General features: G+C 31.0%; 4 protein-coding genes across 5 annotated transcripts; 3 read left to right on the plus strand and 1 right to left on the minus strand.

The window, feature by feature from the left end:
* The first annotated feature begins 4,912 nt into the window (after positions 1–4,912).
* Positions 4,913–5,443, plus strand: LOC130975751 (protein MAIN-LIKE 1-like). Its single transcript, XM_057900491.1, has one exon. The coding sequence runs from the start codon at positions 4,913–4,915 to the stop codon at positions 5,441–5,443; it is 531 nt and encodes a 176-aa protein (XP_057756474.1).
* Positions 5,444–6,373: 930 nt separating this feature from the next.
* LOC130975752 (glycine-rich protein DOT1-like) lies at positions 6,374–6,751 on the plus strand. Its single transcript, XM_057900492.1, has one exon. The coding sequence runs from the start codon at positions 6,374–6,376 to the stop codon at positions 6,749–6,751; it is 378 nt and encodes a 125-aa protein (XP_057756475.1).
* A 5,390-nt stretch (positions 6,752–12,141) lies between these two features.
* LOC130976624 (probable WRKY transcription factor 12) lies at positions 12,142–16,473 on the plus strand. The gene is made up of 4 exons (XM_057901535.1): positions 12,142–12,437; positions 12,598–12,677; positions 13,086–13,250; positions 16,171–16,473. Exons 1-4 carry the CDS (start codon positions 12,165–12,167, stop codon positions 16,331–16,333), a joined length of 681 nt encoding a protein of 226 aa, XP_057757518.1. The 5' UTR covers positions 12,142–12,164; the 3' UTR covers positions 16,334–16,473.
* A 407-nt stretch (positions 16,474–16,880) lies between these two features.
* Positions 16,881–21,935, minus strand: LOC130976237 (uncharacterized). Of its 2 annotated transcripts, XM_057901041.1 has the most exons (10): positions 21,183–21,935; positions 20,975–21,049; positions 20,109–20,218; positions 19,731–19,799; positions 19,513–19,628; positions 19,376–19,430; positions 18,960–19,080; positions 18,271–18,318; positions 17,922–18,016; positions 16,881–17,788 (listed from the first exon to the last, which is right to left on the minus strand). In XM_057901041.1, the coding sequence occupies exons 2-10, from the start codon at positions 21,000–21,002 to the stop codon at positions 17,687–17,689; spliced, it is 744 nt and encodes a 247-aa protein (XP_057757024.1). In that variant the 5' UTR covers positions 21,003–21,049; positions 21,183–21,935; the 3' UTR covers positions 16,881–17,686. The 2 variants fall into 2 exon arrangements, with proteins under 2 accessions (XP_057757024.1, XP_057757023.1); XM_057901040.1 differs by lacking the exon at positions 20,975–21,049 and having other exon boundaries at positions 16,884–17,788; positions 21,183–21,932.
* Positions 21,936–23,256: the final 1,321 nt, after the last annotated feature.

The following is a 23,256-nucleotide window of genomic DNA, read 5'->3' on the forward strand; positions in this document are numbered from 1 at the left end:
ACGCGAAGAAAAATGAGGAAAAACACAAAAAAAAGGAGAAGAAGAAAGAAGAGGAGGAAGAGTAGGAATGTGAAGCACGCTGTGAAAACCGTTGAGTAGTGCGTGTGGTTTGGTCCAACTTGTATGACTTGTAAACCCAAATGACTTGTATGTGTAGCACTACTCCTTTTTTTTATATACTTTTCAGGTAATCATCTCTAGCTAGGTATACAAATAATATAATTTTTGTCGGGTTAATAATCAAATTAGTCCATGAAAAATAAGACATTTTTTAAATTCGTTCTTGAAAGATTTTTTCAATTAAATTGATTCTTTAAACATTATGAATTAATCATATATATTCTTCAGTTACTCCATTGACAATTTTCGTCAACGATTCATAATGTGAAATATTAAATGATAGCACACATGACACATAACATGTTCAATTAGACGTTGACTAAATATGTTTACGAAAATCTATCAATTTTGTCACTAGGTCATATTAGGAATAAGATTTTTGTAATTGAAAAAAATGACTAAATTAATAAATTTTCATAAACATATTTGACCAATATCCAATTAGACATATTAGGTATTATATATATTATCAATTAACATTTTACAATATCAATCTTTGAAAAAAATTATTAATAAAGTGACTGGATGACAAATATGATTAATTCGTAATCTTTAAAAAACTATTTTGATTGAAAAAATCTTTTAGATTAAATTTAAAAAATGTCTTATCTTTTAAGGACTATTAACCCATTATTATGACTATTCCTATTTTTATTATTACAACAATATAAATTATAATAAAAAAATATAAATTAAAAGTGCAGTGCACATTAATTTACCAATAAAATTATAAGTTATTTTATTTTTTTATTTTTTAAATATTATTGTAGCAAATAATAAAGTGTTCGAGAAAAGCAATGGGACCCACAGAATAGATGATGCTTCACACCGTCATGATTAGGATCTGGAAGACTTTGAAACTGATCCAATTGCCATAATTGTTGCATGGAATTCAGCACTGCATTCTTATGAGATTTCGCCAAAAACAGTTCCTATTTTTTTTTGGTTCATCTTCACTCTTCAGTATCTATCAAACCCTATTATTTAGACAAACAATTTATAAGGTCCTTAAGTTGATGAGGTGTTAATCGACAACTATTCCTCTTTTATAAGGATAATCATAAAAAAATATCTTTAGATTATTAAATAACAAAAATATTTTTAAAATATTTTTAAATAAAATATTATTTAATTTTTAATATTTAAGTTAGATCTAAATTTTAATTATTATAATTAAAATATTTTATTTTATTTTATTTTTTACATTAAAATTAATTTTTTTAAAAAATACTTTTTTATTATATTCTTTTTTTTTATCAATTTTATTCTTAAATTATTATAATTATCACTATAACCACTACAGATTATGAATTACTGATATAAAATAAGATGATAATAAAAGAAGAATTTTTAATTTTGATTAAAAAACTACAAAAAAATAAAATAAAGATATTTAAAATAAAAATATAACATTTAAAATTTTAGAAACGAAATTAAGATATAATTCAATCATTAAAAACTAAAACAGTACTTTATTAAATATTTTAAAACTAAAAAAAAGTATCTAACCTTAATATATATCTCAAAAAGGTTTTTAAAAATTGAATTTTGACGTAGCTTTTGCAAGTACATATAACTAGAAAATGAATAAATATTTTTATCTTTAAATTTGATAATTTTAAATCAAATTAATATCTTTTCTGATTGTGATTTTTTCTCAATAGAAGATACTTTTAAAAAATAAAAAAAATCTAAAAATCAAATGGCGGTTTGCTTTTTTGTATTTTTTAAATAATTATTTAAATATTTTTATAAAATTTTAGATTAAATGCACAAACAATTTAACAAATATAAAAATTATTTGTCGTTTATGAATTTTTTTATCACTTTTTATTTTAAAAATATTTTTGTTGTTAACCAATTTAGAGAATATTTTTGTCAAACTTGAAAAATTTTTAGTGGTTTAATCTTTCAATAAATATATTTAATAAAGATAAAATTCAAAACCTGTATTATATATTTACATATATACTTTGTCAATTGAGTCGCACTAAATTAATACAGTACTAACATGAATGTTAAAAACATAATATTTATTTAGATTATTATTAACATAAAGAGTTATATCAATATATATATTATGTGTATTAAAAATTATTTATTTATATAAAATATATATTAAAAATAAATTAAACAATATATATGCTATATGGAATTATCTGAAGTTAATGTAATATGGATTTAGACACAAAATCTAGATTCCTTTAAACAGTAATTCTGATTTGTCTGTTGGTGAAGTAAAATTGTCTGATATTTTTAAATAAAGATAATAAAAAATATTTATAAAAAATTTCGATATTTAAAATAAAAAATTTTAAATAAATTTATTATGAATTAGGATCGAAAAAATAATTAAATTAGACGAAATATTTATAGAAGTTAAATGATAATTTGATCATCACTCTAAAGTCTTGCTAGTGATAGTGGGTAATTATTCTCCTAATATTTAGAAAATTATCCCACGTTTAAAGTGGTAGATGAGTTGTAAGTTATCCCACGTGTTTCGAATAAGTCAGGTGGATTAACCCGTATAGATTCATTGAATTTTTTTAGACCCTTTATAGTATTGGGTAAATTTATTTAGACTCAGGTTTTTATTATAGACAAGGAATTTAAGACATGAACAATATATGTTTATACATAAATATATAATAGTTAATTTAATAATTTTTTTATATATACAGCAGTATTTTTAAAGTTATATTATAGAAAAAAGAAGACACTATTTGTGATCTTAATATAATAATTATTATTATTATATAATTTTTTACATCATTAGTGAGTATGTTTAACAAAACGTCTAAACCGTTGTTTTTATAGTACGGGGAATAGGGCACTATTCCTGCCTCCACCAGGTCTTCACCCGCACAAGGTGCTTCCAATCGTAACCCTGTTTTTGGAATATCATTTATTACACTTTTGAACTTTGTATTTAGAAATCATGAGTTATGTCGGCTCTGTTGCCATACGTATATACATACCAGTGTACCACTCTACTCTAATTTTCTCTCTTTCTTTTTCTTCCCTCCCTATTTTATTCTTCGATAAGTTTGCACATAGTAGTTCTTGATGCACCCTTATAAGGAGGGATAAGGTTTTATATATGAGAGAGAGAGAGAGAGAGAGAAGCGTATTAATTATACTATTGGATGAGTATAATTAGAGTCTCAGTCATGTAAAATAATAATTGAATAGAAAAGAGGATATGACAAAACAAAAATATTAGGTAAATAAATTATTTTTATAATTACATTTAATTAGTTTTTAATATTTTTAATTGATTTTTATTATGCTAATAAATTATTGGACTAATTTAATTAAATTGAGTTATTAAAATTAATTGATCATGTAACATTGCTGATAACAAAGTATGAAGGTTTTTATAAAAGTAAAAACTCAGGTGAAGTCGATTTCACGTGAAGTTGATACTTGAGAGCCGTTAGATAAAAATTTAGTCAAATCAGTTAAATCATATAATGACTCTCAGTTATCAACTTCACATGAAGTCGACTACACCTGAGTTTTCACCTTATATATATATATATATATATATATATATATATATATATTCAGTATATAAGAGTCTATATCATAAAATAATAAGGAAATAATAAAGTATGAAGTTTTTGTTATAAATATATAAATTTGTGGGTAAAAAACACAAATAGACCATGGGAGGAAAGTTGTTACATGAATAAGCTAAATTGAAGATTGATTCACGAATGAGTTAAATCATACTTATATATAATTCGAACCTATTTGGTTCGAACTACATTTCCATATAAATCGAATATATTTGGTTCGAACTACACACACATAATTCGGACCTAATTGGCTCGAATTACACACGAATAGGTGCCATCACATAATTCGAACCTAATTGATTCGAATTACTCATGATTAAGTGCCACATTCGAATTACGTACAGTTGGGCTATATAAGGAGTTCGAATCAAGCAAATTCAAACCATTTCTCATTTTCCATACCCCACCAAATCCCAGAGAAAACGACCCAAATTCGATCCGAGAAATAGTAGAACCAAAGACTCAGCTGATGGGGGACGATCCTGCAAGGCTGTACCGGTTGGACGGGGTTACTCATATAGCCGGGGGTCATCAACGACGAGGTTAGTACATAGAAAATTTTGTGCACACGATTTATTTGAGTTAGTGGTTTTGCATGTTATTTTAGTGGCAGTTTATGTTAGTGGTTTATCGTGGTGGTATTCCAAATGGTTTATATTAGAAGTTTTGCATGCGGTTTAGTTGGTGGTTTATGGTAAGTGGTTTTTTGTAAGTGGTTTTATATCCGGTTGTGTTAATGGTTTATGTAAGTGGTTTATGTTAGGTGGTATTGTTAGTGGTTTATTGTAGTGGTATTGCAAATGGTTTATTTTAGTGGTTTTGCATGCGATTTAGTTGGTGGTTTAGGATAAGTGGTTTTTTGTAAGTGGTTTTATATGCGGTTGTGTTGTGTTAATGGTTTATGTAAGTGGTTTATGTTAGGTGGTATTGTTAGTGGTTTATTGTAGTGGTATTGCAAATGGTTTATTTTAGTGGTTTTGCATGCGGTTTAGTTGGTGGTTTAGGGTAAGTGGTTTTTTGTAAGGGGTTTTATATGCGGTTGTGTTGATGGTTTATGTAAGTGGTTTATGTTAGTGGTTTTATATGCGGTTGTCTTGATGGTTTATGTAAGTGGTTTATTGTGTTAGTTTTTTTTTTGTTACCAGTATTGTATGTGGTTCTAATAATGCGGTCCATTTAATGCGCAGCCGCAGCGATGCATCAGGAGCATGCGGCGGCAACAAGGCATGCCACTCGATGAGCGTTATGTTCCCTACTTGCAGATGGCCGGGTTATACCATCTGGCTAGACTGAATGATAGATGGTTCCGGTTAGATGAGCCCCTTGTCAGCGCCTTCGTCGAGCGGTGGCGTCCTGAGACGCACACCTTCCATATGCCCTTCGGAGAGTGCACGATCACGCTTCAGGACGTCGCGTACCAGTTGGGGTTGGCAGTGGACGGGCGTTATGTCAGCGATTGCCTTACAGATTTCCATATGTATATCGAGGGTGGACGTCCAGCTTGGGTGTGGTTCGAGGAGTTGCTTGGAGTGATTCCTCCTCCGAGCCAGGTTCAGAAGTTCACAGTAAACTGCACCTGGTTCCAGGAGACTTTCGGAGAGTGCCCCGAGGGAGCCGATGAGGAGACTGTGCGGCGCTTCGCTCGTGCCTATATCATGATGTTGTTGGGCACTCAGCTATTTGCCGACAAGTTCGGCAACCGCATTCACATCAGATGGCTTCCCTGCGTAGCTAGCTAGGCTTGAGGAGATGGGTTCCTACAATTGGGGGTCTGCAGCATTGGCATGGTTGTAGCGGTGCATGTGTCGAGTGGCAAACAGACATGTGGTAAAGTTAGCGGGCCCACTTCAGCTACTTCAATCCTGGATCTTCTGGCGCTTTCCCAAGTTTAGGCCTGCTGGGTATGATACGTGCAGCTGGCCTTTGGTATCGAGGTACGCTACTCAGGCTTTTCTATTTCAAGTTAAAATAGCTAATGTTCATGTTTGATTGTACTGTATTACAAATCTGTCATACTTCTGATTAAACATAACACCCATGTGCGCTGCAAGTGGTCAGGTTACAGCCCTTCCTACAGCGAGAAGGGTCCTAGAGTGCAGAGCACGAGACTGAAGATAGACATGTTGTCCGGTTACTTTTATTTGAATAACTAGACATCAGATGTTTCTGTAGAGGGAGTTGGCGTGACAACATAGCTATTTTTTGTGCACTTTATCTGGATGTCGTATAGCTCCCCCGAGGTACTTTAGGTTGTGCATCCGGAGGCGTTGGAGCCTCGACACATGGCGGTGTGGCGGTCTGTCACGTCGCTGATATACTTTGCCGTTGTAGAGTGGTATCAGGTAGATAGGGTTCTACCGCAGTTCGGTGGTGTGTAGCCCCTCCCGCGTCCCGCCCTTAACATCGACTTTCTGATGTCGAAGGACGGGAGAGGCGGTGATCGTTGGTTCCCGTCCGCTTTACAGCATTGGCATATTCTTTGGGAGACCCGTGCGGACCACGTCCTCTAGTTCGATGTTGTTGCCGACCCTGGACCTTCGCACGCCTACCTAGACTGGTGGAGTCAGCATGAAAAAAGGTTCTTGTCACCCGAATTTTATCTGAGGGATCCGAGGGACGTTCCTATTCCTGTCGAGGCGTCACAGAGGGGTCCTGGGTGAGTTCCTGACATGGATCGAGTCGACGACGTCCCTGATAGGCGTCAGGTTGAGAGGAGAGCTCGTGTCGGGACACGACGGAGCCAGCGTGAGTGGAGTTGGCTAGAGCAGGCTATGGGGGAGGCTGATGAGGCAGGTAGGGGTGGTGGTCGAGGACAAGGGCGTGGAGGCAGACGGAGGGCACCCGTTGCGGGCCACGATGATGGTGATCTTCGTGACGTGGACGGTGGGGGAAGGGGTGCAGTCGGGGTTGTTAGTCCCCATCATGGCGGCCTTGGTGGAAAGGGGTACGCCACTGGAGATCCCACTGCCCATGGTGAGGCTGGACTTGGGGAGGGGCCGCTCGGAGATTACTTCATTGGAGTTCCCCCTGACGACCACACACTTTAGGAGAGTACGCCATGGGTGAGTCCGGGCAGCACGTTTTCAGACTTCCTTGCCGGTGTTGGGTATGATGGGGATTTTGGTGGATCCCCCTTCTTAGATGAGATCAGTACCATCATGCATGATGATGAGACTGCCCGTGGGCAGAGTCAGACGACGGGGACACAGGCACCGTTACATGTCGATCTGAATGAGCCTCCCTCCGTGCCTCCTCCTAGGTATTTCGCTTTGGGTGGTACCCCAGTTTCGGCACATACTGCTGGGTCACATTCAGTTGTCGGGCCGTCCTCATCCCGACTGGTACATGTCCAGCCTAGGACGCCTGCACAGCCAGCCCCGCAGGACGAGGACGAGGACGACGAGATCGAGGATGAGGAGCCGCTTATCCGGAGAGGTCAAAGGACACGGGTTCCACGTCGTTGCTTCACGGGGTCGCACCTGTTTAGATGATTTCTGTTCCGAGTTGTATGTTACCTATCTTCGTCTATGTATTTTGTTATCAGTGTTACTTCGTATTCACCTTTAGATGTATGTGTGTGTTACTATGAAAACATCTGTACTTTGCGTTTTGATGTTATTTAATTTCCGCGTCATGTCTTAATTAATTTAATTCGTAGACTAATTTATTCCCATATGTGTTCAACAGACATTTCGTTTAAAATTCCTTAAACAAAACATATTCATCAATTACGATCCCATGCACGTAACATATTCAGGTCTGTTTCTTAGTAATTCGAACCATCTTGGTTCGATTTATAATTACTGGAATTCGAACCAATTAGGTTCGAATTATGTGATGGCACCTATTCGTGTGTAATTCGAACCAATTAGGTTCGAATTATGTGTGTGTAGTTCGAACCAAATAGGTTCGATTTATATGGAAATGTAGTTCGAACCAAATAGGTTCGAACTACGTATAAGTATGCTTTGGCTCATTCGTAAATCAATCTTCAATTTGGCTTATTCATGTAACAACTTTCCTCCCATGATTTATTTGTGTTTTTTACCCTAAATTTGTTATTATTCAAATTTAAATATATAATTGATTTATTAACTTTGAAATTAAGTTTAAATTTTATATTTATCATTTTATTATTCAATCAGTTACAACTATAAAAATATTAAAATTATAAGTAATTCACCAAAAAACTAATTTGGGTTGGTCGAGTGATCGTCAACTCACTCGTCTGCTTAAATAAGTGTCAGAGTTTAAATTCGGTCTTGTGTATACAGCAAAGCTTCAATCTATTACAAATAATTAGTCTTTAGTCTGTTGGGTTGAGAGATACCGTGAATAAAAAAAAAAGTAATTCACCAATATAAATTCTAGTATAATTTATACTTGAATTAGATATCTTTTCATTCAAAAACTTCTTTAGTTTTGAACCGGCCAATTACATCATACACGTAAGATTGTTCAGATCATACATTTCGTGGGGACAAAGAATGAGCAATGATAATAAAAGCACAAATGAGATTGAAATTGAATTTGAAAGTGAAAGTGAAAGAGAAAGTTGAGGTAGCCACTAGTGCATAAATGCGACACTACTGTTTAGATAACACTTTAGAAAATGCATCTTCCATAACTTTCTATTAGAAGTTGCTTTTTATGAATGAATTCCAATTTTCAAGTCCATAAACATCGAAAACTTTCAACGAGTTTTTATCGATTAGATCATCAGGTAGTGTACGTGTGTATTTAATTAGTCCTAGTTGAATCATTTTTTAACTTTAAATTAGTTTAGTTCTTTTTAACAATTATTATATATTCACATCACTTTAATTTATCTCTGATTATTAGTAGTTAAACCTAGATATAGCAAAGTGATTATTCTAACTAAATATAGTAAGAACATGCTTCATATATACTTGCTTTGGTAACACTTTCCTAATGTTATTAACTTATTATTACTACATTACAAGTATAAATAGTGACATAGTAGGGTATACAGTGCTATTGAAAATATGTTAGATCGATATTTAATAATTATTTATATGTATTCTCTTATTAGTTAAAATAATTTGTAAAATAAATAGTATCATGATATATTATTAGAATTTGTAGAATTCACTACAAAAAAAAGAACTATTTTAACACGTTTTTTATTAACGGTTATAATTAGGTGTAAAAATTAATCTATATTTTTGACAAATATTACAAATGTCAAATTTTTTATATTTTTTGATGAATAATTTGACTGTAAAAAATTATTCCTCAATTTTGACACTCATTTGTTTTCAACTTATTCCACTATTTCTTTTCTTCGTTGAGTTCCATCAATTTTGGCATTACACTGCTCTCAGTTTAGAATCATACTACTCATTTTTCATCTTCAAAATCTCAGTTTATTCTTCAGCTTCAAGATCTCATCTCATTCTTTGTTAAAAATTTTTGTTGAGAATTTTTTATGGTTAATAAATGTCAAAATAAATAGTATCTTTTATGGTCAATATTTATCAAAATAAGATTTAAACTTTTTTTACAATTACTTATATGTTAAAAATACTATTTTTGACAAAATTTTTATCAACATATTTCCATAGTTAAAATAGTGTCAAAATTTATTTTTTTGACGAATTTTAATTCTTTTTTGACTCATATAATCCTACAAAATAATCTATATTATTGTAGTGATTCAAAAATTTGAAATTCAAATTCATCACCATTATTCATGCAAAAAAAAAAGTTGTGTGAGAAAGGCAGAAAGCACATCATAATTGGATATATAATCATTTACATACATCTATCTATAAATTTAAAATTTTGGAACAAGATGATAATGCTATCATGCACGCACTATTTGAAAACATATTCAAATACAAACATTGCTATATATTAGTATATACGACATTAAATTAATACTTGTTTAAATATATAGGAATTAAAAACTGGTGTTGTGGGGAGGGAGTTGGGAGATTCTTTTCAAATTAAGAGTAAGAGGGAACAGATAGAGACCGTAGGTCATGAAGTCACTTAGCTTGTGAAACCAAATATAGAATATGGAGAAACACTCAACTCGATATGATGAAATACTCGGTATATATATATATATATATATATATATCATAGTTACTTGAATATATAATTTCCTTCGGTAAATGGAAACATACATCACCCATGCGTTTCTTTTAATTTGGAAGGTTGTTTTTCTTTGTTTCTCACTTTCTCATTTCTATTCCAAACTTTCCACATGCATTTTCCTTAACAGTGATGCAAAAACTTTGAAGCACCCCCACCACTCATCACTGTCCTCTATACTGTATTTAGATTTAGTAGTAGATAAAATAAGATGTAAATACAGAGATAGAACGGTTAGAAATATAATTATTTTTTTATTGATTTAAGTTTTTGTTTTCCAAGTTTGTTGACTCTCAAATTTTATTTTGTTTTAAAATTTTTATTTATATTAAATATATTCCTAACAACTAAATTTTTAAAAAAATTTAGACCTAATTCAGTAGTAATACATAATAACTATGTCTGAGTTATTTGTATTATATTAAAAGTTATTCTTATAAAATTATTGTTAAATTAATTTTAAATTTTTTTAAAAATTATTCGTTAAGGATATATTTGATATAAATATAAAATTTTTAGAATAAAATTAAAATAAAATAAAATTTAAAAATATTTTAAAAATCTTTAACAAAAATTAAAAATAAAAGTTATATTTTATTCTTGGATGATTTATAAGTTTAGGATTTGATCTTTATTGATCTCAAAAGAAAAAAAAGAATTTTATATATCTCTTTTTATTAGTTTAAATTTTTAGCAAAATTAATTTTCACTTATTATTATTATTTTTTTAATCTTTGTATATATTTATGTCTTACAGATATTCATGTTTTTAGGTTAATTTTTATGGGATGGGTTTTAACATGGGAGTTGGGGGCCTTCCAATGGTAGTGGGGATGTGGTACCTAGTTATTATGTGATCTGTGTTTATTAAGCAATTCAGTTTAATTATAATATATTATTACTAAGAAAAAGTTTAAATAATTTTGCATAGTGACCAAGTGGAGAACATTAAGGTCTGAATGAAGGAAACTAAGAAATGGTTTTGTCACCACACTATTTGTCAGTATATGAGAAGGTCTCTCTCACTTTAGGTGTGAAAGAAATACCCTAAACCATCAATCTACACAAAGAGCCAACATCCACTTAATCAAATTATTTCTATGATAATCATTGCATTTTGAAACTATTTTATCAAATATTATTAATATCAATATCATCTACAATAGATATGCGTGTTTCATGAATGTATGTGGTGGCACGGAGAAATTTAATTTGCATTACTCACTGTAAAAAATATTTTAAAAGATACTAGATAAATGTGTCTCCCGAAATTCTTAGCTTGATTAGAAACCAAATTGTTGAGTTTTAATTTTCTCTATGATTTTTATACAATAATAATCAAATAAAAGAATTTTTTTCTTCAACAAAAATTAAAAGCAGCGTCATATATACATGGCAACTTTTGACATTATTAAATAATTAAATATTTCAGGTGTGACATATATATTGTCTTACTAATTATTTTAGAGTAATGCTATATTTATAATTATGACTACTTATGATAAGAATCATCTCTATAAAAGATATTTTTCATAATCAAATTGAGTTGGTGTAATAATTAGTTTATTAGTTCACTTACATAAATGTTGAGGGTCCGAATTTTGTATTGGACATGCAGCAACTCATTAACCAGCGATAAACTCTTAAATAGAGTTTTGTATTGCGACAGATTAATTCTTGATCTGCCAGATTAAAAGATACCATAAAAAACTAAAATAAAAAACATTTTCATAATTAAAAAAAAAGAGAGAAGTGTGTTTATATATATATAATTAAAAATATTGTTTTATATTCATCTTTTAATAAAAAAATATTAAAAAATTATCAAAATTTATTATTTTTTGTCGTTACTTAACTATCAATTCAATTTTTTTAGACTAGTTAATAATTTAACGATATACTTTATTCCATAATTTTAAATATTGATAACTAACTAATAATTAAAAATAATGATAACCCTCTAGAATTTTTTTTCTTTTAATATCTTCTTTCACCCATTGATGTAGATTCCTTGAGATAGAGTAGTCCAAGACTGAAAAGACTTCCCTAAAGAAAACAAGGAGGAATAAATCAGAAGAAAACCATAACCGGCAAACTTATAGTAGCAATTGACCAAACTACAAAGCCTCATGTCCTATATACCCTCCTAACATAACCTTATTAATTTTATATACCCTAGAAGTTTAGGTATGTATCTCAAGAGGAAGTGGTAGTTGCTATCTACTATATCTTTATGAAAATTACAAGATTAATTAATTAAAGGGAAGAAGAAGAAGAAGATCAATTATATAGTACTCCAAAGTTCAATTAAGAATTATTATATATAATAAGAAGTGGGATATGCAAGGAGGAGAGAGAAGTGGTGTTCCCAATTATGAGCTTCAAGTTCCATTCACCAACATCACCACACCTTCACAAGCCATAATCCATGAAATGAACTTTGTTCAGTTTGAAGAAAACCACCTTCTTGGCTTCTTGTCACCTACTTCATCACAATCTCAATCTTCTCAACTCTCTCAATCCTTAGATGCTGCCACCATCCTTGCCACCACCACTACGCCCGCCACAATTGCAACCACAACCGCCACAACAAAAAATTGGCATAACAAGCAGGTATTTTTATAGAAGGATGAAGTTTTGATCTTCACCCTAGTTAGAAATTTTTGGTTTTATTTTATTTTTGCTTTCTCTCTCTTGTGTCTTTTTAATTGTAGGGTATTTTTCTATGAACTTTTTTCTTCTTAATTTTTTTTTCTTTATGATAAATTTTTAGGTGGGAACTCTGGATCCAAAGGCTGTGAATGATGAAAATTGCACTGGAAATTCTAGTGAAGGCAACAATAATATTACATGGTATCCTTCTCTCTATTATTTATTAGAGTGCATGTGCATGTGGTAATTAATCAATAAATATAACTATATACAAAAATAGGAAGATATTTATTAAGCTTATTGTGATCATAAAATGTGTGGTTTCTAACTACTATGTGCATAATATAATCTTCTTTTGTGTTTTGGTTTTGAAGAAGGATCGGAGCAATAATATGAAATATGAAATTATGAACTTAAAGACTCGAAAATAGTCTTGATTCTCATTGATAGCTGAATCTACTTTTTACACAGTTGCATCACTGACTACTCCACATGCTCTCTATTTTACTATTATTATAAATCTCTATTTCTATCTAATTATTAAGACTATTAACCATATAATATAATAAATAATTTATGTAAGTTAATGTATATGGTGTGTTGTGATAGGTGGAAGAGTAGTGCAGCCACAGAGAAGAACAAGGTGAAAATGAGAAGGAAACTAAGAGAGCCAAGGTTTTGTTTCCAAACAAGAAGTGATGTTGATGTTCTTGATGATGGTTATAAATGGAGGAAATATGGCCAAAAAGTTGTCAAGAATAGCCTTCATCCAAGGTAATTAATTAGTTAGTTAATTAATCATCCAATAACCTTATTAACCTTAATAAATCCATATATTTAACGGAAAACAATGAATTGTTACTTTTACTAAAAAGTATTAACATCATATATACTATTGATTCATATACATGTGAAATTAATTTTAAAATAGCACCTTCTTAATTTTGATAAAGGAACACATAATTAAACTGTCAACTGAACTGAAAGAAATAATTATTCTCCTAAAATAGTTACATTCATATGGAAGAATATAATTAATGAATTAATCACAAGTAGAAGACATTCAACAAAACGGTTAAAAAAATGTTATCCATGAGGCTTAGGATTTTTCCACTTTTGGAGAATAGGAGAATCTATCAATATATATGCAGATGAAAAATGCATATTGTTGAGTACAATGGCAACATCAATGGCATTATACCCGGAGAAACAAAGGTAAAATGTCCTTTTTTTTTTTTTTTGAAAAAAGTATACTGTTGTGTCGGCAGTAAATCAATGATGAAATTGTCACAGTCATCACAAGATTAATAGCCATCAATGCATGCATCAAATTGATATTAGTAATTTTTATATATGATTAGATATATATTAGTTTTGAAAATTATAATTGAAAATGTATATTATGAATTTATAGTGACTAAACTTTTTGTTCTAAAGAATGTTAATAGGATTAATAGTATTGAGTGACAGAGGATTTTCACCCTTAGACTTAGTTTCAGATGAAATAATATAAATAATATATTGATAATTAAGGAGAGAGGGAAAAAAGAATTAATATATTATCACTCAGAATACTAATTATTAGAGTTTTGACAATATGGTGCAGTATAGGGTCGCCAATATTCCATACCTTCTTCCAATACCATCCAATTTATTTGCAATGGTATTAATTTCTATGACTAACATATATCCAACATCCAACATATATGAAAATGAGTGCATGCCTGGAGTTCCATATGTAAACTTGTAGTACTGTAATTAAGTTTATAACTAATTAAAAAAATTTATAATTTAATTTGTGGAAGTAATCACGCCCTAATCTCTTTGACTAGAATGATAAAACCAAACAAACTTGCTATGGGATTGATCAATTTATTATAATATTTCAGCCATTTAAAATAACGGTCGTTTTTTGACTTTTGTTTTTTATATATACTAAAACACTAATGCATTTAAACTTATTTTATATCTAAGTACAATGGTTTCTTAAAAGTTATTTTAAAATGGAAGAAGTAATTTATCATGTGTTCAATGTTTTAATTTGTCTTAACTTTTAGCTTTTCATGCCTTTTGAGTACTTGATGCATGCATGACCTAGAAATTAAATCCGCCAAAATTTCGACGCTTTTAATTTCCAGATGAATGGTATTACCTTGGCACTATTAACTACAACTTTTACATATTTCTTTTTTTTTTCATAATTCTAATTAATTTAATTACTATACATTAACATTAACATTGTATAAAAATCTTATATAACTATAAGATCACCTAGCAGCTAAATATTAAGTATTTTTATAATGCGTGGATCTCTATGATTTGAGAGTCTTGATATAGGCCACTTAAATTTGTGAATATATTTGTCATCAAAAGATGATCTTAAAGTACTATTTATGATGCAATTTCAAGTCATTTACCCTCTGGTTATTTTTTAAAATAGGATAAGATAAGACACTAATTAAAAATAAGATATAAAAAATATAAACATAGAATTTAATATCTTTGTATTCTATTTAATAATAAAATAGAATAAATTATAAAAATTAAATTTATTCTCATTTTTATTTATTTAAAAAATTGAAAAAATATAATTAGAAAAAATTAATACGAATAATAAAAGATAAAATAAAAAATAAGTTGTATCTTTTGTTAGTGTTGTTGTGTTTTTTTTGTTATGATGAACACAAAATATATTAATTTAGTGTCTTTGAGCACAATATCTCTATCGATATCTTATATATTAAACACGATTTTATATCTCAGTATCTCTGTCTAGTGTCCTGTCTCTATAAATAAATGCGGCCTTAAAGCTAAATAAGACATAATAGTTTACGGGTAGAGAAATATATAAGTTGGTACATATCTATCAGAATTTATCACTTTATCTTGAAAGGATTATTATTATTATTTATAATATGATTGTTAAGTATATATATGCATGTAACGTGCATGGGAAGGGACTGTTGAATGTTTTACAAAGTGGTCAAACACCAAATCGTATTCAATGTGTGTCCTAAAACTTAAGAAAGCCCAATTATATATTTCTATCTCATATCATCATTACAAAATTGCACTTAAAGGTAGGTAATGTAGTTACAACTTATTAGAAGTGCAATCTAATTATAGGAAAATTAGAAAATGGAAAATTTAATTATTGAAAGAATAACTTCATGAACTGGGAAGAAAAGGTTACAAATTTTATGGTGATGGTACTAACATACATTGTTTAACAACCAATAAGGCAATAAGATAGAACTTTGAAAATGAAGAACACGAGTTTTATTTGATGATATAATGTTTGCTTGATGCAAAAAGAAAAAATTGTATATCTTTAACCATGCCAATAATAAAAGATATTATTTCAAAATTACGTATAGACATAGTTCAGGTCCATTAAAACAATAAAACTACTATTTTTTATTCACAAGTACATTAAGCAAAACCTTAATTTATAATTAATAATAGAAAAAGATTTCACTACAAATTACAAGGGAATTAAACAAACGAAAGAACAAGTGAAATATTTCATTCACTCAGAAACTATTTTGTTGTTCCATCATAAATTTATTAATTTACACAAGGAAACTTATTAGATTCTCTTTAAGGTGCATTATTTATTTCACTCCCACACTAAACAACTTTGATTAATTTGTTAAAAAATATAATTGGTATATTACATAATATTATATTGCAGGAGTTATTACAGGTGTACACATAGCAACTGCAGGGTGAAGAAGAGAGTTGAAAGACTCTCAGAAGATTGTAGAATGGTGATAACCACTTATGAAGGTAGACACAATCACATCCCTTCCGATGACTCAAATTCTTCAGACCATGAATGTTTCACTTCTTTTTAATAATATTTTCCTTCATATAATTGAAGAGACATGGGAAACAGAAAATTTGTCCACAAATCTTTTGTTATGATTAAGAAACAGATTTCTATGTATTTATTGTTATTTGTTAATGCTTAAATCTGCATTCATATATGAACTACTCCATCTACGTATCATTCTACATTCTTCATTAAGTTGTTTCAAATATGGAATGATAAAAGTTTTGCTATTTGTATTTTTTTTTTGGGTCGTACTAGGTGAAGGTGGTATAAATTACCAAAATTACTCCCAATTTTAGTAGGATCTCGAATTCAGGTATTTATTTTTATACCCATAAATCATCTGCCAAATCGGACAATACAAATGATGAAAGGGTGTTTAAAAATGTTATATGGACCCTTTATTTTTATATTGCTAAGTAGTACATTTTTCTTTAGTATTAAAAGCAGCAAGAATAATGAAGGCATTAGCTAGCAAATTGAGTTGCTAACTACTGAGATGATGGCTTGAATTTCATGATGAAGAAATAATTATAATAAATTACTCAATTTGATGTGTTACACTGAACTAGCTTATGCAAGAGATGGAAATTGATATGGATATGATGACCCAAACACCTGAGGTTGGGCCATATTTCACTATGGAAATAGAATTGGAAAGTGTTTCAAGCTTGCAGTAGAGGATAATTTTCAAATTCGCATCCTCCAATGTATCGTCATCTAGCAAAACCTAACTTGCTTAACAAATTCAAGATATTCCATAATTATAAGGCTCGGAAACTATGGAATCCACAGATAAGGTACCTATATAAGAACCTCCATGTCTACAGTAACCATTTCAAATGGAGATCCGAATGTGTTGAGCAGCTGCATTTTCTTCCACAAAATTGATTTGAAAATTTTCTAGCAAAAATGATTAGTTAAAAACTTTAAAAGAGAAAATCAACTCAGATATTGATTCTATTACTCAAACAAATAACCAGCATATGGATTCCTTTCACAAACAAGGCCACCAAGATGTAAGCAACTTTAAGTACACCAGCCCCTAATACAAGACTGCAAGCAGCATTTGCCCAATAATGGACGTCAAGGAAATATATAGACAAACCGCAATCCATTACAATCTAATCTCTTTGGTACCAAGCAAACCTATATTTCAAACTCCCCCGGCAGTGTGTCAGCCAAGAATATCACCTTCTGACTAGATTTAAAGTTTTACCAGTGCCTCTAGATCGTCGTGATGTCGTTCTTAAGCTTGTCTCAGTCCTACTCAAATGTTAGAAGGTTAAAGGCTGAAACGGCAGGTATGGATATCATAAGTGCATCACATCAAGTACAAAAACACCTTCTAGCTAAAGCTAGTAGTCTTCAGATACTATCGTGAAAGAAGTTTGTATGAGGGTACATCTTCTAGCCGTGTTAGGTCTTCAAGCAGAAGCTCTTTCTCCAGCTGCCGGCGCGTTGCTTTCATTACTGTCTGTTATAATTAATACATAAATCAGTAAATATTGATCTTAAGAATACCTTTTATGTATTTAAAGGTTGCCTCTGCAGTTCTGCCATATCCTGTCCTATCGGTATCAATCAAAATGAGGATAAGGAATACTTACATTAAAATCCATGTATGACGCACGCATGGAAAGCCATTGATGATCCATCAGCTTGAATGTTATACAATAGAGAAGATCAAAAGCTGATTCATTTTCTGTCATGCATGCATAACTGAATTCAGTTAGTTACACTCACACAAATATGCAATTTTGTACAAAGTACTTTGTGAATTTTGGAGACATATGAAATAAATAGCAAAGACTAAATTATGAGAGAGCAAAAGGTGGAAGTGACTAAGATGGAAGGAAATCATCCAAAGAATTTTTTGTCAAGCATCAAGTCCCTTTTCATAGAAAATTGCATTTCTCATAAACTTAATAGATTATCAGGATTGGAAATCAAGGTTACCTGCAAGAAATTTTAGAAATGTTGCTCCCACCAGTGTCCGTGGTTTGACTGTCGTCAAGGCAAAGAAAATTATTAGCAGATAACTCGATCAAATGGAACAAATTACATGGAAACAAGTAACATAATCTACAAGCAGAAGCCTGTATTAGAAACAGTCACATATTACATCTCAAACCAGAAACATAGTAAAAACATTAGAAGGTTGCCAGCATGTTGGGATAACAGTAGTGAGCCCACATTGCTTGTACCAGGGAAAAAGAAATGTTGTTTTAAGAACAAGGGCCCAACAATACTATTTCATGCCTAAAAGTAAGAAGTGAATTGTACGAGGTTAACCCATGTCATTCGATTCATGTGACCAATATCTTCCATCATTTCAACTAAAATGGAACAGGATTTTTGTGAAATGAAAACAAGCCACTATACAAACCTAATCCTAACAATTAGAATATATCATCCAGTAAATAAATAATGACAAATGGTAAATTACCACTTGGCATACAGAAGTATGTAAAAAGAAAAGTGTAAATTAAAACAACCATATCCCTATCAGCAAATAACACCCTTTACATAGTGCCCTATGAAATCTGCACATATATAAAGGCATCCTCCATTCATCAGTTTAGACAAGATATATATGCAAACTGCTGAGACTGAAAATTTAACTTAGAACAGAAGAACTAACAAACCTGCTTCAAGATCCAGCATCTGAATAAGCATAAATGTGATGTTAACACCAGCAACAGCAAATGGGTATTCCCACACTGACCGGTCTCCTTCCTGCTTCCGCAAAAGATCCTGAAACGATTTCTGCAAAATCCAAAATTTGATGCTTAGGCAAGCCAATTCACGAGAAAGAACGCAGTGCCAGACAACACAATCTCTATTAAGTGTAGAAGTCCCTTTCTTGTTATTAGTAACAAAATTAGTCTTTTATGTTGGATCAAATATATTAATATGATTGATTTGTTAACCACAACAGGACTTCTTTTGAATCTAAACATTGGTTTTGGTCTACGTTAAGTCACCAAATAATTTATTACATCAAAAAGAGTGGGAGGGTAAAAAAAAAAAAAAGGAAAAGAGAAAAATAAACAGCTCATACCGGGAAATTCCTGGCAAAGAACAGCAAATTCTCCAATGATATGAAACCACCACCCCTGTCAAATAGGAATAATAGGCATTATAAACTAGTTATAGAAGTCACAGCATCCAGAAGAAATCCACCAGTTTAATATTTACCTAAAATCTGTCGATGGATCCTTCCCTTGCCAGCCCATTTCCTTCCACTGCTCAGAAATCAAGCCATGGAGTTCTTCCTCAGGATATGCAGCATTCCATAAAGCCCTTAGAGCATCCTAAGATCATCAATAGCAAATATAAATTACATTGCTTATGGAAATAAGCCACATGGATACTGTCACATACTTACAATAACCTGAAAATTATTAATATAATACCTGGTGCTCAGGAATAGAACTATCATACGGGACATCTATACGACTCTGTAACCTCTGTAGGCTTTCCTCCTAATGAACAAAATTCAGCATTGAGAATTTGTTGTAGCAAAACGTAAATGGAAAATAGGGAGAGTATGCACGTGTCATTTTTATCTCAAAAGCTTTAGAACGCGAACCGAGAAAAATTTTATACAAAAACCCCATTACTTATGGCATTACAATTCAGAGTAAGATATAAATCAGACATAACCAAAGGTCTACTGAAACAAAACTCATGTTCCGCACTAAATTCTATGTTCAGTAAACACAGCATCAACCATTACTTAATAAAGTAATATATCAATTAAATAAAAGAATAAATTAGAAATAAAATAATACCTGGACTGGAGTTAGATCAAAAGAGGGACGAGCATCACTCTCTCTCCTCTGTGCACAGACACAAGACAGACCTCTGCCAAGCCATGCTGTTGATCCTGTCACAATCTCAGCTGTAACAAAATAAAACTGCCCATAAATGAAGATTGAGCTTCAAATTTTTGCACTGCAAATATATAAAACAACTGAAGGACAGGAATCATGAACTTTAATTACTGACTAGTTATCCTCGGTACATAACAGCTTTTGTTCAATTTGATTCTTCTCTGATTCCTTTCGTATTATTTGATTTCATAAATAGCAATTACAATTTTTGAATATAAATCAATAGTTTCAGCAATACTTTACAAATATATAAAACAGCTGAAGGGCAGAAATAATGAATTTTAATTACTGACGAGATATCCTCAGTGCATAACAGCTTTTGTTTAATTCGAGTCTTCTCTGATCCCTTTCATATTATTTCATTTCATCAACAGTAAGTCCAATTTTCAAATATAAATCATTAGTTTCAACAATACTTCCAACCACTGGCTTTACCAAACCATAATAACTAACTTCAATTAGAGTTTTCCACTATTTCTACACTCAATTAGTAAAGCGCAGTTTCACATCAACACAAAAAATGATGACAGAAACATTTATTTCCAACATACATAAAAAGAGGGGCACTTCAAGAATGCTAGATCTATGAGATAACCCTATTACACATAACATTCATACATGAATTAAGCACAGTAAAAGCTCTTTTGGCTCTAATAGTAGCATCTTTCATATTAAACTGAGCTGAATAGAGATCTCTAACAACAACAACGAAAAAGGGGAAAATACCGATCCAAAGAAAGCAATAAATGTATAAATGCACCCACCAAGGCAATTTTGAATATCCGCAAACATCACGCAAGTAAAAAATCCGGGATCAATCTCGATTTAAAGATTCATCACTATAATAAAAGGCGAAAAAAAAGGAAGGAAAAAACACAAAAGGAATCAAACGTTACGAAAGTAGAATATAGAGATATATCTGCGAAAATCACGGGAAAAATTTTAGGTGATAGAATTCAGAGTCATTTTTACCAGAGGTTGAATGGCACGTGTTGCTTCGATCAATACCCTGCGAAATCCTCCTAACAGCAACGAACGATCCACCTCTATCGTCCATTCGTACTACTGCTGCTGTTATTATTATAAGTTTGGTCTCATTCACTCCACTACATCATCATCATAATCATCATCGAGTTGTTCAGCAATCTAGAATTCCTTAGTTTCCCGGAAAAGAGAGGGGAAAATACTATCCCGGAAAATCACCAACTTTCCCGGAAAATCCAATCAACCAGGAAAGTTGCATCAATCAGCTAAATGCTGGGAGAAATGGAGCAAGAAACGGATTGGAGAGCAGAGAGAAAGTCGGAGAGGATAAGGTACAGGGCGTCAGAGAGGTGATTTTCTCGGGAAACAAACGGAAAGTGATAAAGAAAAAAAAAAAGTGATTAAAAATGGAGGGACGACAAAATAAAGTTGAGATGAAAAGGGGGAATATGGAAGGATCGTAAAGAGGAGAAAGAAAGAGAGAATCTTGGAAAGAAAAATAGGGAAAATTAGGGTTTATGAGAACAGATCTGAGAGAGAAGAAGAAGGAGAAGAAGCAGCAGTTAAGTTTTGCGTTATCTGAGTTTCTCTCTCTAAAAACGTTTTAACGCATTGTTAGTTAGATGAGTTGTGACTTGTGTCGTGCGTGAGACTGGTGCTCTCAGAAACCCTCCTTCGTTGGCGTTTTGTTAAGTGTGGCTTCCCTCACCTCTTTAACATCTATCACTTCTTTTTCATTTTCTCCATTTTTTTAAAAACAAAAAACTTCCACACCTATCTAATATGCGCCGCGATTATAATTTATAAATCACAATATTCATTTTTTTTATATTTATTAGTCCACCAAAGCTAAAATTCTCATTAATTCAATTTATTTATAAAAAATAAGATAATTGCCGTCCGAACCTTCTTTTCTGTTCTAAATCGGTAATTGCACCCCATTAATAATGTCTCTAATGTTCGGCATAACTGAATAGGACTAATAAATTTGCACCTCACGTTGAGATTTCGAAAAATCAATGTTCTGGATATTGTTAGACCATCGTTGAAAATATGTCAACACAAGATTCGTGTAATAATAATTTGTGGCTTCTTTCACGATAGGTATATACAGATCAATTTAAGTTTTAAATAAGTCATTTTATTATAATATAATACTAAAATTTTTATATTTAGAATTTTAATATTTGTTAAAAAAATAAAATTTATACAAATAAAAAGAGGCGTTATTAAAGATGTAATTATTTATATTCTTTTATTTATCAATAAGAAATTTAATTACATCTAATATTAGTATTAGAAGTGACTTCTATAGAGAATTTTAGCTACAGGTACGTTATTGCCCACACCAATATTCCTAATCTTCCACACTTTCATAGCAAACGAATATAGAAAGTGCAACATTCCATTATAGAGCCTTTGAAGTAAAGTTGGAATCTAGTTAGCTTAATATATAACAATGTCGTCATTAGCATAAAAAGATTATAAGTTTATAACCATATCTAACAACTTGGGCCAGAGGTTAAATCATAGCAATAATACTATACAATAAATAAATATATAAAAGAAAGAGAAGAAATAAAAAGTATAAAGTAAATAAAGAAGAATAAACACTACTAAGCTATAGTATTTGCTTTGTCTAAGCCATAAAAAGAAAATCTATATAAAAATAGAACCAATAAAAAGGGGGTTAACTTTATAATTATAGTCTCTATTGTAAGAAATTAATTCTTAATTAGTTAATATTATTTTTTTAAATTATAATAACTCTTTTTTTTTTTTGAAAATTTAGGATTTAGAATTTATAATTGAAGGTTTAAGATTTATAGTTTTAGAATTTAAAATAAAAAATAATTTAAAATAAGGTGGAAACTTAAGTGTAGTCAACTTCATGTGAAGTTGATAATTGAGAGCCGGTAGATAACAATTTAGTCAAATAAGTCAAATCATTTAATGATTCTCAACTATCAACTTTACATAAAATTGACTGTACCTGAGTTTTCACCTTAAAATAATAGCCGATTCACTATTAGAATTTTTTGCATAGCAACAAAATTTTGTG

This window comes from Arachis stenosperma, chromosome 4 (assembly GCF_014773155.1).
Source record: "Arachis stenosperma cultivar V10309 chromosome 4, arast.V10309.gnm1.PFL2, whole genome shotgun sequence".
NCBI lineage: Eukaryota > Viridiplantae > Streptophyta > Magnoliopsida > Fabales > Fabaceae > Arachis > Arachis stenosperma.